The sequence below is a fragment of the Miniopterus schreibersii genome (genome assembly GCF_964146895.1).
Source record: "Miniopterus schreibersii genome assembly, chromosome: X".
NCBI classification, from domain to species: Eukaryota; Metazoa; Chordata; class Mammalia; order Chiroptera; family Miniopteridae; genus Miniopterus; species Miniopterus schreibersii.
This window is the reverse complement of record NC_138104.1, coordinates 96,681,498-96,701,257: the sequence shown is the minus strand read 5'-3', so window position 1 is coordinate 96,701,257 and position 19,760 is coordinate 96,681,498. Positions and strand designations below refer to the sequence as shown.

The 19,760-nt window shown below is 40.9% G+C and overlaps 1 protein-coding gene across 7 annotated transcripts in view; it reads right to left on the bottom strand.

Annotated features, from left to right (window-relative positions):
• The window catches only part of SH3KBP1 (SH3 domain containing kinase binding protein 1), a 309,900-nt gene that overhangs the window by 158,229 nt on the left and 131,911 nt on the right, over positions 1–19,760 (bottom strand). For all 7 annotated transcript variants that reach the window (XM_081126121.1, XM_081126120.1, XM_081126118.1 and 4 more), the window contains one exon: positions 2,486–2,589. In XM_081126121.1, coding sequence (XP_080982247.1) covers positions 2,486–2,589 — 104 coding nt within the window. The remainder of the gene's footprint in view (positions 1–2,485; positions 2,590–19,760) is intronic.

Genomic DNA, 19,760 nt, shown 5'->3' with positions numbered 1-19,760 from the left:
CATCTATGACAGAACCATTTTCAATTCTTGTTCCCTTTCAGTCTTTGGTCATGTGCAAGGAGCTACATTGCACATACGTGCAATTTTGTCTTCTAATCTGTTCATTTATTTTGCAAAAAAATCTTTTCATACTTCCATTTATTAATTTACTTTATTCATCAAGCCTTTATTAAGGTATGTATTAGGTTTTAGGCACTATTCTAGGAACCATGAATATAAAGGTAGATAAAAACCAGATCCCTGTTGTTAAAAAGCTAGCAGGTTAGCAGAATATAACAGGTAATTACAATGCACAGTATTGTCATAAATACAGATTTAAAGGCCTCTGTGTTTATCATCTTAATGGCTTCACAATCTTCTGGCTGGATAATATAACAATTCACATAATTATTTACTTTCTTGATTATTTTTCATTATCACATGTACTGCTGCAATGAACATGTTCCACTTTTTTTTCTGTTAACCATTTTCTGTGGATAAATTCCTAGGAGTGAGATTACTGGGTCAAAGTGTATTAATTCCGATTTTTATAGCTCTTGACATACCTTGCTAAATAGCTTCATAAATATAAACAAAGTCACCACTTCTTCTAAGCATTGCCAACAGTCTCACCACTAAATATTTTCTTAGAATTTTTAAAAGCAGGGACTCATTATTGTGTTCATTTGTATTTATTTAATTAATAGCAGGGTGGAACATTTTCTCATGGTTAAGATTTTTATGTCCCCGTGGGGGATTTGTGTCTATGGCAGATTTATCTCCACTTATCACAGTTATAACAGCTTCTTAATATATTTTCAGATGCTACAAATATAACAACTTTTCATCATAATTTATTGCAATTTTTTCCCTGTTTGTTGTTCTCTTTGTTTAGCTAAATGCACTTCAAATCGTACCAAAATTTTAACTCTTTTTAAAAATCAGTCACACTTTGTTTTTTCCTCTGGAGTTTCTTCCATTGTTTCAGTCTTAAGAAATTTGTCCTTCTACCACTGGCATAAACGTTCTACTCTGTTGTCCATTTTTCACTCATTCAACTTTCAACAAATCTATGTGTCCTCCTTGGCATCAGGGATAAAAAATGATGAATGAATGGCATATTAATAGAAATTATTATTATCCAAACCTTGGAAAGAGGCAAAGGGATTCCTGCATATCTTCCCAGTGCCACACGAGGAACCCTATTAACTAATTCTCCAGGGACACGTTTCTTATTTGACACACTATGTACTATTCATGAGGATAGTTTATAACTCTGTTAGTGAGGATGTTAACTGGTAGAAAACTGAAAGCAATGTAAATGATTCTTGTCACATGATAATGAAGATAAATTTTGACCAGCAGAGATGTGATTTTTCCCCTAAAAAGAATGACCTCAGAGGTTATAGCTTTATTGTCCTGTAGGACACCACATAGTTTTGCATCTAACTTAGCAATCTTAATCAAGTATTTTCTCTTTCAGTGATTATAAATACTTTGCTCTTTCACAATTATCTTTGAGCCAGCCTTGCCATCTTACAGATCCCCTCATTATCAAGTTAAATAAAGCTTTGACACATGCTCACCTTATGTTTGTATGTGAGTCAGGAAATCTGGCTGCTAGCATCAGCCCTACCCACATCATAGTTCATTTCATCTCCTCCTTGGCTTCTAGCTTTATTTGTAATCATGGGTTTCTGTAAAGTCCAATGGTATTCAGGAAACCAAAGCAATTGGAAAACTGTATTTCTATATACAGGTAAAATGCATCGATTGAATCAGAATGAGCAATCAGGCTCTAAGTCTGAAGCCCAGGACCTTCCAGGCCCAAGAGAGTGGAGCCTAAGAAGCCTGTGCCATGGTCTGGTGGGATACTTCACCAGCAAGTCTGTCTCCGAGTACCCAGGTCCAATCGGAAACAAGGGACAGTGGTGCAGTGGGAAGTATAAGGTCTCCAGCCAAGTAGACCTGGCGTCAACCCTCAGCCCTGCCTCTTGTAGAGTCTCCTGAGCCTCATTCCTCATCTACAAAAGAAAGTGGTTGTGATGAGCCAACGAGCCAGTGTGTGAAGAACCTTGTCATACATGGCACACACTAGGTCTTCCATGAATACCACTTCTTTTCCTTCCTTCTGAATGCACAGTGTCCCCCACAATGAATACTGAATCCATCCTCTAGACATCTCTAGATCAGGAGCACTTATGGATATCCAGAGGCTACTAGCAATTGAAGCAGATGAGAAAAGCAATTGAAGGCATTGGGTTGGAATTTCAGAGGTACCTAGCACACTGTGTTAGAAAGACAATGGTTTTAAGTGGTCCCACATCTGCCCCCAGCAGGCTTGGTGTCATTCCTCTCTATGAACCCTTTTCCTCTAAGAATTTCAACTAGATGACGTTTAAGGTCTCTTTGAGTTTTAACATACACCATAGCAAGACCAACCAGTCATGGGTGGGTTCTGACAACCAGCCTGAGGCTACCACACCCACTTGCCTGGCACACTTACCTCTCCTACCACCTCTATGATGTCACCAACTTTCAGCTCCAGCTCATCATCATTCTGGGGCAGGTAGCTGAACGCCACCTGGCACCGGCGCCTCCGGCGCTCGCCTAAATGAGAAAAGCAAAATATTTAGATACAGCACTTCTCTTAAAATTAGATTTGAAGGAGAGGCTTCCTAGGCATGCAGGCAAATTAAGCTGACTTGTCTCAAATATGCTCTCTGGGTCATGGCTAGAGGCACAGCAGCCCTGGTCTCTCAGAGAGAGGCAGTAGAAAGCAGAGCAATGCTTCTTGGTCTTTTAAAAGCTGCTGGGTCAGAAAGGCATGGATATGAGAAACCAACTCGTTGGTGCAAAAGGAAAAACCCCACCCCAAAGCGCTGGAGCACAGTGTTGCCTTAAATGGTTTTCCATGGATGGGGCTTTATATTTGCTCTGTTGATTTTTAATGAGAGCTGATGTGATGTGGTAGAGTAAAAAGAATGGTCTGCTTCTAATGCTAGCAAGGCAGAGGAAATTTTTCCCCAATGTGCAAAGGAAAAGATAAACTATCTTGGCCTTTTTCTCACTAATCATCACCCTTTCAACATGCTGGAACTCAGGCCTGATAAGCAAAGGCTGATTAGATTTCAGGCTGCTCCTGGTGCCATTTCAAACGCCCCCCAGGGGTTCAACAAATCCACTTCTGTCCTCTTCTCTCTGTTCCCAGGGGACCCATTAGCAGGATCCCTGTCTGCTTATACAGAACCAACCCAGGCAAATCAAGATAAAAGCCAGGACCACACTTCACTTGACCAGAAGGCACTCTAGTTTATAGCATCTCACTCACCCAGTGTGGCCCCACTGGGAGGCCCTCCCTGACTTATAGCTGGTTCAAATACAGACACAATTATCCACACCACAGACATGCATTGTGGGGAGAAAGAATATGCCTGTGGTATGTGTGGTGGGTGGGTGGGATCAGGGGCAGAGAGACAAATAGCAGTGGAGGCCCAAATGGGGCATAGGTGACTAGGAGAGAGAAACTGAGACCAGCATTGCTCAGAAGTTTGTCACTTAAAGCTGACTACCTCATATCATTCCTTCCTGCCACCACACGGCCTAGAAAACCAAAGGGATCATCAACTTCAAGGAAACATTTAGAAATGCTTGTATTATTTTTGGACACTGCCTACAGGGATTCTTTTTCTTTTCTAATCTTTTCCCTGAGAAAGCAAATCCCTACAGGAGTGATCACAGGCCACATTAAGGGCCCCATGCAGCAGAATATCACACAAAAGAAAGGTCTTTGCTACATCTGATGTGCTCACTGATCAATATTTTTCAAAAGCCAGTGGCCTAGTTCTCTATGTTCCATTTCTCTCTGCCTGAACCTCACTAAGGAAGAACAGAGTTGAACAGAAGGAAGAGGGCAGAAGTTCAGAATCAATATCTTGTCTAATCACATCTTTGGCTACTACAAGAATACACTCCACCCCTTTGCACAAAATCGAAAACAGCCTGATCTTGATGAGAACAAACACTGAGCGCTCAGGCCAATTCCCAGGTGCTAACTGCATTGTCAGCAGGCAGAGTAGAGCAGCCCAAGGAGGCCCTGGCTCTTCCATGAACAGAGGGCCCACCTCAACTGGCTTTTCCCAGGCAGCAAGTCAGGAAGTGTACCCCAGTGTAAAGAACTCCACCATAATTCCATGTCTTCCAACACAACAGAAGACCAATCAAGCACTGTGCATCATAAAGGATACAGAGTTCTCATTCTAGCTAAGAAAGTCTAGATGACGAAGCAATCTTGGCCCCCATAACCTCACCTAGTGACTCCCCTGCCCCTGTATATACCCCTTAAGATGAAGTTCTACTGTAAACCTTTAAGAGCTTTATTTGCTAGATGTCATGTTAAAAGTAAACTCTGCAGATACAGATATGAATACAAAACAAACATGACAAATGTCTGAAACCCAACACTCACAACCACAGAAGTCACCAAAGTCCTGACCAAACTGACTTAAAATAACATGTAAAGACCTAGTGTGAGCTGAAGTCACAAAACTTACAGTTATATATAAATTCAATCTTCACAAAACCCTCTGTAAAAAATAGCATCTAACCCAACATGGCAAAATACAGAGTGATATACTGTATTCTTCAAGGAAAGACTAACACAGCAGATTCTGGACCTGGAACAGAATAATCCAATTTCTCTAGAACCAAATCTCTGCATCAGACTTCTATAAAGCCCTGTCTGCTATTAGGAAGAATGACATACTTACTCTGCCAGGCTAGTCAATATTTCTTAAAAAGCCGCTAAGAAGGTTATTCAATAGGTGGCATAAAGTTCAATGAGGCACACTGCCAACACACAGAATTAAGAAAAGAGAGCCCTTACAGGAGGTATCCAGAGGCTGCTGTCGTAAAGGCCACCTGATCTGACCCAAAGCAGAAAACAGTTACTCCCTCTGGCACTGGGATCTTCTCTAAAGCACTTCTGATACCCATCACTCTTATCACATCCTGTGAACTACATGAGTTCAAAAGAAAAATAAAGGAGCCAGAATGAGCAACCATTTTGCAAACACAGAAATTGGGGCTCAGTGACTTACCCGAGGTTACCGAGCTAGTAAGTGGCAGTATCTCCTTGGCCTGAGTTCAGAGCTCTGCCTTCAATGCTGGATAAACCAATTTAGCTCATATCTTGTCCCAAATTCTCTGTAATCTGCACTTAACTGTTTCCTGCAATACTACATAACATAGCCTTAGGTCTTCACCAGGGCTTTCCATCATAGGTAACTGCCAAACTCCTGGATTGCTGCTCTTCCAGGCCTCAACTCCTGCACACCACTGTTTCAATCTTGTTTGCCAGTTCTACCCAACCTAAAGCCCCCTTCAGGAGGGCTGTTGATGTGGAGACACTGCATTTCAGTTGCCTCCAACTATCTTAAATTTAAGGGAGCTTAAAGATGTCATTTTCCATTTTTTCCTCTCCTGGCATTTCGTTGATGTCTACTAGCCAGTCTTGACCCTCCTTGAAGAGGTATATAGACAACATATATATCTGAACAAGAAATTATATATATTTGATTTTAAATTTAGTCCTCTTAAAAGATAGAAAAGGCTTGTTTTAAGTAGGCAAAGGTATATGCATATTACTGTTCAGGGCAGCACTGTTTCTAATAGCAAATGCATAAATGCACAGAGATCTACACAGGAGACATCCTGAATGTCCACCGACAGAGAAGGGCTACATAAATCATGTGGGAAACTAAACAGCCATTAAATAGAACAAGCAGCTCTATGTGTACTGATGTGTAAAAGGTGTCTATAATACATTAAGTTCAAAGACCAAGTCACATAATATGTACAATATAATCTCAAGATAGTAAACATACACACACACCCTCCCTCCATAACCTCCACCATGGACTCTTATTTACTCCCGATCACCCAGAACCTAGCACAGAGTATGCATTCAACAAATGTTTATAAATGAATAAGTGAATTCATTCAGCATTCAACTAATATTTCAGGGCCTGATACCACTATGTGAATGAGAGAAAGGGTATATGTGCCCAAACACACTTGTTTAAGCACAGAAAATAGTACATCCCAATGTAACAGTGGTATTTTTAGAAAAGGGGTTGGGGAGTGAAAAGAGAGACTCATTTAAATGTTTCTGCACATCAATTTGTTTTTACAAGGGCACATAACACACTATTTTTTAAAACATCATAGTCACCTCTTAAGAGAAGTATCTTACATTATGAAACATCCTTCCGATCACTTTTCGATGACATTAATAGTAAAGTTAGTTCTTATTTTCCAAGTAAATAAATAACAACTGAATCAGTCAGAAAGGTGACTGTCACAGGTTAAATGACAAGGGAGCTCTGAACTGGTTATGGATGATCCATAAAGACAGTGGGAGGTGGGAGCCCAGAAAAAGCTCCACACTGTAAGAGAACCCCAAGGAGCCCCACAATACTCTCTCAGTTACCAATCCAAGGTCATTTTCCTTGGCCTGGCTCCTCAGACCACACAGCCCAGGCAGCCATGTCCCTCCCTGGCAATGGAGGGGAGCTGTGTACATCAGAGCTCGCTCTCATTCACTCACTCAAACATGCACACATGCTCGGCCACAAGGGCCCTTTCTCTGGGTTCCCCTAACAACCACTGTTTTTCTCTAGCACTGCCCTCATCCCACTGTATTTCAACTATCTCGGAGTGTCAATGCATATGCTTGTCTCCACCCCTTCAGTTCTTACACCTTTCAACTCTCTCGTGCAAACTTTGGTCAAAAATGCGAGCCCTGGCCAAGTAGCTCAGTTGGTTAGAGTGTCGTCCTGATACGCCAAGGTTGCGGGTTTGATCTCCGGTCAGGAATACAAGAATCAACCAATGAGCCCTCACCAAGTGGCTCAGTTGGTTGGAGCGTCATCCCGTACACCAAAAGGTGGCAGGTTCAATTCCTGGTCAGGCCACATACCCAGGTTGAGGGTTTGATCCCTGGTCAGGACGTGTGCAGAGGCAACCAGTCAATGTTTCTCTCACATGGATGTTTTTCTCTCTCTCCTCCCTCCCCCCCTCCCTCCTTCTCCCCTTCCCTCCCTTCCTCTATCTGGGCATCTCCTCAGGTGAGGATTAAAAAAAAGAATCAACCAATGAATGTATAAATAAGTGGAAAAACAAACTGATGTCTGTCCGTCTGTCTTTCTCAAATCAATAAATTAAAAAATTAAAACAAAAAAACCCAAATGTGACTCATTTGCCAGCACCCACATATGCCTCATTATGGTTATGTGGATGCCACTTTATGACAAATGCTCACTCTCAATCCATCGGTGAGCCCAAGTGCTACATATTTAGAAAGAGAGGGAGGGACACAAATCCCTGACCTAGTTCTTCCCCAGTCCAAGAAACTTCAGAGCCTAACGTCCAGTTTAAAGAAGCTACTGAAAGCCAACTTAACGTCAGTCAATTAACATATCACCCAAAAAATCGAGTTTCTACTACCAGCGTAATACAGAAAGGGGCCATCCATTCAATAAACCGAGTTTCCACAAAGAGAAGCAGCATATGAATATTTTCATTGTTAACACTGTCACCAGATGTTTCCTTAGAAGCCACATCTATAATTTTGGTGTCATGGGCATGAAGAACTCCTCCAATCATATTGTTCTCCACCTCAACTGTGTTATAAAAATGGGGTGTGAATTGGCTGTGTGAAAGGACACACACGCCCTGACTGTACAGCTCATGGCCATGTGGTCCCCAATGGTAACACAGAGAGAATCCTGGACCTCAGATGAGCCAGTGGACCTGGCATTGTGACCACCTCATGTGGCCTACTTCATGGCTCTTTGCCAGTTTTTTCACATATAAAATTGGAGTGATGGGGACAGACCTACTTTACTGAAAGGCTTGCTGCCCCATGACTCCCTCCCTTTTTTCCATTCATCTTTACATTCATGAATATATTAAAAGGCAGCTTTGTTAATTATTTATACTAGTTCAACCAGTATTCTTTTCACCAGCCAAAGGAACCACACTGAAAAACAAAGTCTGCGATGTATATAAATGGCCTTCTTATTTCCCCCTTTCCTTAGGTTGGTCCCAGGGGTTGGTTTTGGCCTTTCAGCATGCCCCTTAATCTGTGACCTGACCCACAGCAGAACATACCCAGGGGACACTTCTCCAAAGTGTCCCTGTGTTCCTGGCCTGACTCCCCCTGCCCAGGCCACCATCTCCCTGGGGAGGCAGTCTAGATGTTCAGAGGAGAAACTCCATCCATAACGTACTTTGCTTTTCTCTGCTTCAGCAAGGCTGACTTGGGAAAAACGCCCAAAAGAACTCGACATATTTATAGAGTTTTGTTTGATCTACTTTTAAATGCTCCATGCAGAGTCATTCAAGTGAGATGAGAATACAGAATTTCAAAGGAAAACCTGAAGGAAGATTCTAAATATAAGTTATTTGTTGAGCATAAACAAGATTTCTCCTTTCTATTCAACATATTCCCTCTAACATATCTATTTTTAAAGGCATTCTCAAACTTTGCTGCTGACAAATGGACCTATCAGTCCCCTAACTTTAAAAGTTAAGGGGGAAGGCAGGGAGGGAGCAAGAAGAGGGAAGAGGGAAGATGGGGAGAGGGAGAGAGGGAGGGAGCACCTGTGAGCATATGCATATTAGAAACTGTGACAAAGGTCTAGAAAAATCCTAGAGACCCTCATCTGGGGTCTACCTCTCTTGCCTATTCTTAGAGAATTCTCAGGGGGGAAGTACCATAAACAGATCCAGCATTTGTCAGTTTTGAAAATCAGTACCAAAAAATGGTCACCTTACAGGGAGATTTAGAGAATGACAGAAATTTCCACACTTCTCTTTAGGAAGGAGGAAAAAAATCTATATTGCAGGTAGTCAGAATAATTTTTAAATTTTTACTCATTTGTAATATAGTCTACCTTCTCATCCCCATCAGAATAAAGAAGGGGGGAGCCTAGGTATTTATGAATTTTCTTGATACAAATGGGGGTTGTCATCTCCACAATTCCTTCTTTTTATCTAAAAGCAGAGGTTCTTAACTGGGGTTCCTGGATAGAATTCAGGGGGTCTAAACATGGATGGAAAGAAAATTATATCTTTATTTTTACTGTCCTCTCACTGAAAGCTGACCTTTCTTTCCACTGTATATAAAGGCAATGAACCACATGGATATTAGCAGCACCTGTGAATTTCATATATTTCCCATCACAGGGATAGATACTTTCATTTCACATCATGGTTGCTGCAGTTATCTTGAAATATAATTTACACTCATCCCTAATTAAAAATCATGATAACTTCCAGATCCTGTGCTGCTGGATCTTGCTATTAGTGCATCAATAAAGAATATGCATTATTTACGTTTTTGCAACATTTTGAAAACTGTATTTTGGTATAACTGGTTTCCTTTGTTATCCTATGGATTTGATTTTACTAATTTACAAACATTATTCTGAGGGGTCCACAGACTTCAACTTCAACAGACTGACAAACAGGTTCCACAGCAATTTTTTTTAAGTTAGCTCCTAATCCCTCCTTCCAAGATTATGGTTTGCAAACAAACACAAAGGTGCAAGGGGGAATTATATATGTAAAATAAAGCAGTAAACATAACATTTGGACACTACATTGAAATGTTTTATAGTCCTTGGAGTGGCACATCATGACAAAAGAACCACATTGGGCAACTTAATAGGTCCTGATCCACGAATGGCTGTGTGACACAGTGTTCAGGAGGCTGCTTGTCAAGTGCCCTCTTATTACCTGGGTCACTGGCTGACAAGGGCCTTGCTCCGTCATCTGGCATCTTGGCTCAGCTGAATTCAATGCCCATGTTCCCTTCCATGAAGGTCAGCACAACTCATTTGCAGGTTGACACCTGCCACTGCCTCAACGTCCCACCTCCAATAGAGCCCTAAGTTTCTCTCCCTTTGCTAGCTAGTAAAGTTCTAGAATGCACTTCCAGCCCCATCCCCTCCAATGCCCAGCCAGGGATAAAGAGGTCACTTGGGCTTCTGTGTACCCACATAACTTTATATACACTTCTTTCTCCCAGCCCTAGTCAGTTGCATTGTCATTGCTTGCCTGTGTGTCCCCAGAGCCTGCTGGGCAGTGAGTACAGGGAGGAACACCACTGTTTATAACAGCACAGGATTTGTCTGGAGGGGTGGCCTGACTTCCACTGCGGTACCATCTTTGTGCTTTCAGTAGAGGATGAAGGACCCCGAGGTCAGCAAGTCCAACTGAGACCAGAGTCAGCTGACTAATCCTTCAAAAACATTTTTTTAAATCAAGAAAACAGAAATTCCACGTTTCAGAAGCTATACTCCAGATAACTTACACCAAATGTGCCAAGATATATGCATAATGTTGGCTGCTACATTATTCAGAAAAGTGAAACACCAGAATCATCCTAAATGTCCTTAGATTAGGGAACTGGTTAGTCAAGTCATAGGATATCTACTACATACACATGGCCTATGAAAGATGGTGTCACTCTCAATGAACTGAGACAGTTATATTTCCAATATTCTCTTCAACCTAAAAGAACTATTTGCAATACAGCATAAACAGTATCATCCCATCTGTATTTTCTTAAATACCAATATGTCTGTGTCACTGAGTGCTTAAATTAGATCGTACCATCTGACACTGACGTTTTTGTGGTCAAATCTCTACTATTTCTATGGTTCATCCTAGTGTAAATGTGTGGAGCTCTTCTCAGGATATAACCACAAGCCATGTCTCCTGGGAGTGTGACCAGGGGAAGGAATTTTATGTTACTCTTCATGTCATGACTTTCCTTCAATATTTTACACTAAGCATTATTTTGATAATAAGTCTAAGAACACTCAGGGTGAGTCTATAAGAAAATGTACAACTCATAAAAAAACAAACGAGCAGTGAGGTCAAAACAACACCAGGGCACTAAAGCTATCTCACTGTGTGGGCGGTTTTGTGGTCATCAGGACAACAAAGCCCATTCCTGTGGGCTTGGCTTCCTCTAGGGGCTGTAAATGGCTTTATCGCCAAGGCCCCTGTAGAAGAGTGTCCTTCAGAACAGGACAGGTTTCTAGATGAATGAGCAGTGCAAAGGGACCAGGTACCTGTATGGGAAGGTTTTGAAGCAGACTTTTTTCTGAACAAAAATGTTAGTGATGCATAAATTTTCTCCTTGTTCCAAGCAAATAAAGATGTTTCTCATTTACTTAAGCAAGTCCTATTTTCCTTGCAAGTATGAGAGAGTAGCAAAGGTACATTTTTTTTTTTTAAATGGTATCTCACACTCAGACTTTGTATTTTCCAAACTGATCTGCACCTTTACTCTCCCCTCAGAGGGAGGGAACCGAGTGTCATGAAAAGTGTAAATTTAAAAATTATAAATCTAGAAAGTGTCAATCTAGAAATCTTGAGGCAAGAAAATTAATGCAGAGTCATTTGTGGAGAAAGGACAGCAGCGGGGGAGAAAGTAAAAAAAATGCACGCGAATCTCTCCAACAATGCTGATTTTTGTCTGTGCTACACACCTCAGCATTTAAATATCTTCACCTCAACAGGCTTCATTTAAACTTTTCTATATATTACATATAAGTCAATCTCCTTTGCAGGATGAAACCTCCTGGAGGGCAAGAATTGAGTTTTCCTACTCTTCTACAGCAGGGCTTGGCAAACTTTCCCTAAAGGGCCAGAGAGTACATATGTTAGGCTTTGAGGACCATATAGTTTCTGTGGCAACTACTTAACTCTGCTGTTGCAGTGGCAAAGCAGGCATAGATAATATGTAAATGAACAGGTGTGGCTGTGTGCCAATAAAACTTTATTTACAAAAACACACAGTACAGAATTTGGCCCATGGGCTGTGGTTTGTCATCCTCCGATCTATAGGAAGGAGTAATAAAGGGTCCAAATCAGAGACCAGGAGTAATTTTTTAAAATATTTTTTTTATTGATTTCAGAGAGAGGAAGGGAGGGGGAGAGAGAGACAGAAACATCGATGATGAGAGAGGATCATCGATTGGCTGCCTTTTGCACACCCCCTACTGGGGATCAAGTCTGCAACCCTGGCTGTGCCCTGACCAGTAATTGAACTGTGACACTCAACCACTGAACCACACTGGCCCGGGGGGATGATTTTTTTTTTTTTTTTTTTAAGGAAGAGCAAGAAACATTGCTAAGGTTGAATCATCAGCTTAGAAGCAACCCCTTCCCAGGCACCTTCCTGAGAGCTGCCTCTGATGCAGGGTTAGTCTAGGTGACCCCATCACCGCCACTGCAGGAGAGCACAGCACCCAGTACATAACTGCTCTCCTCACCCCACCCATACCATCTGGATGACATTCCTAGACTCCTGTGGGCAGCAGCTAAGCTAGCCTCCTTGTAGGTTACTAAAAGGTTGCCCAGAGCCCAGGCCAGAACAGTCCTTTAGTAATGATCTCAAAAACAAGGGAAAGAACAACAAACAAAGAAATGATGAAGGGGATGGAGAAGGAAGAATTACAAATGACCCTGAAGAGTTAATGGGAAGAACTGAAGGTTGGGAAGCAGAACAGAGAAGGAGTAGAAGTCTGACAGGTGGGAGAGTCTGCTGCTCAATTACATGGGGACAGTTGAGGACATAACAGTTGCCTCCCATTAGCCACTCTACCACAGAGCACCAAACCTGAGCCAAGCCAGGCCAGGCCAGGCCAGGGATGGGTTCAGGGATGGGCAGGCAGCCCTAAGCCAGGGTGGCACAATGTGAGGCAAAGAAGTCTGCCGGGGACTCTCAAAAAAAAGAAGCCCCCTATCCTTGCCCCATGGGATGTAATCAGGGAAGCCCATAGGCCCACTAGCTGGCCACGGTGTGAAGCCAACTGAGAGGCTGGGCAGAGAGAGAAGAAACCTGGGCCCCGAGGAGCCTTCCTGGACCCTGGACTACTGCGCAAGACTATTTCTGACTTGCAGCCAAGAGCCCACTAGCCAGCACAGTATCTGCGAGTGGAGGTGAGGGTTGAGGAAAGCAAGGAGGGCAGTCTGGCCCAGAGGTTAGGTTTGGGGGTTTGTATACTTTGTGACATTGGCTGAGCCCAGGAGCAAGCAGATACAACAGAAGATGCCAAAGACATAAAACAGCTTGCATTTAAGAAGGTGGAAAAGAGGAGTCAGGAAAATAAAATAGAGAAAGAAGAAGAGTGGGGGTGAGGGAGCAAATACAGAGTCACAGAAGGCAAAGCAGATGTTTCCAGAAAGAGACGGTAATCCAACATGCTTGGAGGCACTGGACAGAGGCAGCACAGAAAAAGAGGTCTGACAGACCAAACTACCCTGCTCACTAGAAGTATTAGAAGTATACCCCTAGATAGTTCACAGTACCTCTCTGAGTCTGTTTTTCCAACTACACAATGAGGATAATGCGACTGTCTTCTCAGTGTTGTTAGAGGATGGCCTAGATGTCTCTACTACAGTAGTCTGCACAGAGTCAGGTGTACCACAGACCGCATTCAGGCCCTAACTCTTCTCCCAGTTTTGTGGCCCCACAAGAACTGATGTTTCCACTCGCTCTGTTGCATGTCCACCATTACCATGCAAACATGCTCAAGCTAGCCAGCTGGAGCATTTGAGTCACCCCAGGCACGCACCTGAGCTCAAGATAAATGCCAGCTGACCTCTAGACACCGAGAAAGCCCAGTCAAAATCAGAAAATGCCACCCAGTTAGCTTCCAGCTGATCCCAGATTCAGAAGCAATAAATGCTTATGGTAGTATACCACTGAGGCTTAGTGGTTGCTTATTATGCAGCATTATTCTGGCAACTGATAAGTGACAAAATAATGCCTGGCATACAGTGGGTCCTCAAAAATGTTTAAAATGCACACTCCATGAGGATAAAGGCTGCAAGTATACTGTATCATTCTTCTTTCCTGGTAAGTTAAGTGTTATTTCTCTTGACCGTTTCTCCATGTTCACCAAGGTCCAAATGGTTAACAAAAGTTTCTAGACATTTCTTTTCAGAAGTTTCTAAAAACACTAAACTTAAAGGAGAGGTTCACCTCCTTCTTTTTGTCTGTTTATCTTTAACTAACAAGTGCAAATGGAAAATAAAGCAGAAAGAAAGCTCTCCCGACATAGAATTCTCTTTCCCAAGTCATTCTTCACTTTTCAAAAAACACACAAAGCAAGTGAGACAGGGTAACACGTGGCATGTCAACTATAATTGTTAATGTTTAAAATTTCTTAGCTGATGGTGGGTAGAAGGGCATTGGGTATTTGTCATATTATTCTTGATCCCTTTTTTATTGTAGTGAAACATACATAACGTAAAACTTAACCATTTTAACCACTTTTAAGTATACAGTACAGTGGCATTAAGAACATTCTCATCATTGTACAACCATCACTACCATTCATTTACAGAATTTTTCCATTTTCCCAAACTGAAACTCCATGCCCATTAAACATGAACTTCCAATTCCCCTCCCCCTAGCCCCTGGCAACCATGCCACTACTTTCTGTCTCAATGAATTTGACTATTCTAGGCATCTCACATAAGTGGGATCATACATTTGTCCTTTTGTGGCTGGTTTATTTCACTTGGCATAACGTCCTCAGGTTCATCCATGTTGTAACATGTCAGAACTTCTTCCTTTTTAAAGCTGAATAATACCTCTACCTTTTGCCTACTCTAAATAATACTGTGATGAACATGGGTGTACAGGTATCTCTTCAAGTCCCTTCTTGATTCCTTTTTATATATCTTTATTAAAACTTTATTTTCAAATATTAAACATGTTAAAAGAAACACTTCACTTAGCTAGCAGTCTTCAGGTATCATCTAACAAGGTTGGCAGGATGTGATTGGCACCAAGAGATTGCAATTCAATCCAATTTATCATGAATGGTTGTATCCCACGTTCACTGAAATAAACATGGAGATGATATGAAAAGTCTTTGGGGGAGGTAAGATGCTGCAGCATGCTGAGCTGAATGTAAAGTGAACCACATCTCACTACCCCGCCAAACTTGTGCAGTAAAGAAGCCACACTGCTGTGCAATAGGTAAGAATGGGTGGTTTACCAAAGGCAGAAACACTGTTTAAAATTCATTACTCAAAAAATCACCACGGAGTTTTCTCAGCAAAGAACCAGAATCCTCTAAAGCTCTCCAGAAGCTTCTGACAGGTCATGTGGGAACCTGGTTCACTCAGCAAATGTTTGCTGGCTGTAGGAGCAAGAAATGGGCTGTAGACAGTATGAGAATGAACCCCACTATTCCTTCCTGGGGATCCTGGAAAGAGTTTAAAAGACAAGAGTGGGCCTGGCCTGTGTGGCTCAGTTGGTTGGGCATTGTCCCATGCACTGAAAGGTTGCTGGTTCAATTCCTGGTCAGGGCACATGCCCAGGTTGTGGGCTCGATCCCCCGGTGGGGGATGTGCAGAAGGCAGCGAAATCAATGTTGCACTCTCACATCGATGTTTCTCTCCCTTCTTTTCTATCTAAAAATCAATAAACTATTCTTTTTAAAAAAAGACAAGAGTGGGATCTTTATGCTTTTCTGTATTCCAAAAGGCTTAATGGCAAAAAAAGAGGGTACACAGATTAAAATACTTTGCAGGACTATACATAAGTAGCACTGTGACTCTAATCTGTAGAATCAGTTGTGTGCTAATGAATATACAGGAATTTGTCATCCAAATGGAGAAAAACTTTTAGAAAGGGTCTGTGGATTAAAAAATACTAGAAACTTCTCAATCAATGTTTCAACCTACAGATGAAGAAACTGATGCTTCAAAAAGTGAAATGATCTTCCCAAGTTGGTTACTGGCTGATAGAGCTGGGATTTATATGTATGTCCCATGAGTCCCCAGTTTCTGAATCATCCTAGGCAGAAGTATGAGAAAAGGAATATAAATGGTTTTCCAGCCTCAACAAACTTCCAGGCAAGTTCTAAGCCACTGAAAATAGACAGGATATTTGTCAACTGCTATCAAATGGTGCTGGTTACCAAGGCCTGGCTGCCTCTGGCCATAGGCAATCTAAAGATTGAAAGGGAGACCATTCGGGCCTGTGTACTTTTGTTTGTTTTGTTTCTGTACAAAGCTGACATTCGTCAGCTCTAATAAATGATTACTTTCCATTTTCCACTTCAACTTGGGCTTTTCACAGAAGGGGTTCATACATCAATATGAATAGATCGATAAAGTTCATAATTTATGAAGATGTCAAGAGAGAAGAAATTGATCCTGTGGAACCACCCAACTGATTCTTGCTTCTCTTCCTCTTTTCCTTCTTGCCACCTAGGTTTGGTTATTTTTAAAATGTATTAACACCTCCACCTGAGAGGACAGTAGGAAGTGAGAAAAGTGAAACAACATCCTACATAAGCCTTTCGAATAAAAGATTGATAGTTAAACTGCAGAAAGGTTTCTGTGGGTCATCCCTGCATTTCAATGATCCATGTTGTTCCTGTCAAGCCTGTATGATGTAAATAAGAGCTACTGACACACACATAACATATGCACATATATACATACACATGTTGCAGAATGGAATGGGGCTTAAAGAGTAAGGCATCGCTGAGAGAGAGATTGAGAGGGAGCCAGGGGGAGAGGGAAAGAAGAAAGGAAAGAGGAAAGGAGGCTCTTAAACATTACTGTGAATTACACACGAACTCTGTGAAAGAAGATCAGAGCTCTAAGGCCAAAGCTTAGGAGGAGAGTGTAAAGTATCTTTTTAAGTGTAAATATATGTATAAAATAGAAATACAATTTCCATTCCTGGCCCATCTTGGTTTGCTTGTCCCTATCTACACAATGTCAGCCATACTAATAACTTGGTTACTTTTACACTTGTACATAACTTCAGGGGTCTTATCTCAATGATTTAGTAAGAAATAAATTACAAAGGAAGCTAATTTCTTCTCAAAACAAACTATTCCCACTGATGTTATCAAAGAGTTGCTTTAAAACCTTTTAAAAGTTAGACGTAAAACAACTGGTATAATTTTCCCCTAAACGATGTTTTTTAAAAAGATCACTATTAACAGTATGCTTGTGTTTATTTGTTTGCTTTAATCTGTCAAAAACCATGGCCTAGAAAAGGGTTAAAAGGAATAAGGAGAAAACTCAATAGCAAACGTTATTCGATTTTCCTTTGTAAGGAATGACAATAGTGAAGAATGCATCCAAGTGGGCCCTCCCAACAAGGGAAGGGGAGTGGGGGAAGCAAGAGAGAGTGAGGGGGAGGAGGGCTCCCTGTTCCAGAGTTCCAGCACCTTCAGCCAGAGGCAGATTTTACTTAAACTGAAATATGAAAACACTATACTAATCACTGGTAACTCAAAATAGTGGGTTCCTGACAAGCAAAATTAACACACAGTCACATAATCCAACCATCTCTTTTGATTAATATCTTCAGTTTCTCTCCCTGGCTCTGATGATGGCGACGATGAACACGCAAATATTTATTACAGAGTGAGAAGCCCAGGAAGAAGAAAAAAAGGCTAAGTCTGGCCTGTGGACTCCAATAAAAGAAGATTAAATAGATTGCTATATGTAAAATAAACTGAACTCTATATATTTTCACTTAGAAAGCCTTTCAGAAGGGTATAAAGTCAAATACAGATTAATATAATCACATAAACTCTAAACCTGCCCTCGTCCTGGATATATTCTCCCACTTGTATCTCATGTTATAACAGGAAACATGAAAGGAGTCTTCTCGCAAACATAGTTGCCCTTATAACTTAATTCTATTTTCAGTCTTGTTACTCAAGATCTGGTTCAAATTTCCTCCTTTGGAAATGTAGTTCACTTTCTCACTCTCTACTAATGGCCCTTTATCAGGCCTAGAGCTAGAGTCAGTACTTACTGTCATGATCCACTTTCCAAAACAGACACTTAATAAGTTTCCTCTCTCCCTCAGCACTCAGTAACCAAAGAGAAGTTCTTGGAATCACAGAATTTCAGCAGCTTCTCCCTAAATATAGAATTTAGTAAGCACATTCTCCCTTTGGTAGTTTTCGTTTTGGCAACTTGTTTTCAACAGAGTTAGAATGTTTGAGCAAAAGTACATACTTCCATCCAATAACTGAAGTTGGTTCCAAGATGAATACAATGTGGCCTCTTCCTTCAGGGAGATTACAATCAAGTACAGAAAATCAAAATCTAAACATGTGTGCGCACGTGCACGCACACACATATACACAAAAAGAAGAATATAAGTGTATTAACAGAATGATGCAGCCACAAGTGTCCAAAAATAATCATTTACTATCAGCCATTCACTAGGGCTTCTCTGACACTATTATTGTATTAGTGCAGATATTTTTGTAAGATGAAGATAGCAAAAGACAGACCTTCTATGCCTGCCTTTATTGGTACCTTGGGTAAGTCACTTTTCACTTCTTCCCACCTCAGTTTCCTTATATTTAAAATACACTGATAATGATACTTCTACTACTACCCTACACAGGGTTATTCTAAGAAGCGAAAGAGTCTTTCAGTCTCTCTATATAAATTGTAAAGTTCTATCCAAGTTAAGGAATTTTTGTTTATAAAGCATCTTATTTAAATATAACATTCTGTCATTTCCACTTCACCACCTTCTGAAAGCTAGTGACTGATAAGCACTAAGAATTCTCCTAGTATTAAAGGGATACACTTTGTAATTAACAAGAGCATTCCACAAAGGGCTATTATAGCAGAAAAATTCATCTGTGGATCAGCAATAGGAAAAAATATGAGGGGAAAAAACATCCTATTTACTAAAGCCAACAATGACCTCAATCTATGTAGGAGTAACATTAAAGGAATAAGCAGGACTGCACAAATAAAACCATACTGACACTTAACAGAGTAAGCAAACCTATGTCCCTGGATCACTAGAATTAGCTCTTTAGAATTCAGAAGGGAGATACATGTTTGATTTTGGTGATATATTTGCAATATTTGGTTCACTGTGATGTTTTGGGAGGAGGAGCAAGGGGGAGAAAGGTTTTCAGTTATGCACTTGTATATAGAGACAGTTTGATGACACAAAACAAAACTTTAAAAAAAAAAAAAGGCTGGGAAAATGTCAATTCTTTGGAAATCGACTTATAATTTTAAAGTAATTCAAATCCAAATCCCAGTGGAATTTTTAAAAACTTGGTAACATGATTTTAGAATAAACAAGTGAGAATAGCTAAAACATTTCGGGAAATGAAGAGTGATGATAATTAGGACAAAAGCCATGCTATATATTAAAATGTATTATAAAGCTACAATAGATAACTACCTTGATACAAAAATAGTGAGACAAATTAATGGCACAGAATCAAAAGTCCCAAAAAAGGCACTTATATATAATAACATTATATGATAAATGAGGTGACTATTTCAAAATAAAAGCCAATTTGCATAGTAATCCCATACTGTACATCAAAATTCCCTATAGATTAAAAATTAGAAGTAGAAAATGAAGCCAATACATAGATGCATGGAACAGACTGACAGATCTCAGAGGGGAATGGGTGGAGGGAACAGGAAGAGATTAACCAAAGCACTTTTATACAGACATGTACAACCCATGGACTCAGACAATAGTGTGGTGAAGACCTGGGGGGGCGGGGCTGGGTGGAGGGGGGACAAAGTAGGGAGAATGGGGGACATCTATAATACTGTCAACAATAAAAAAAAATTTTTTAAAGAAATAGAAAAAAATGAAGCCAGTATACAGAAGAAGAAAATTTAGGTGAGGATTTATTCAGAGAAATCATAAAAGAAAACAT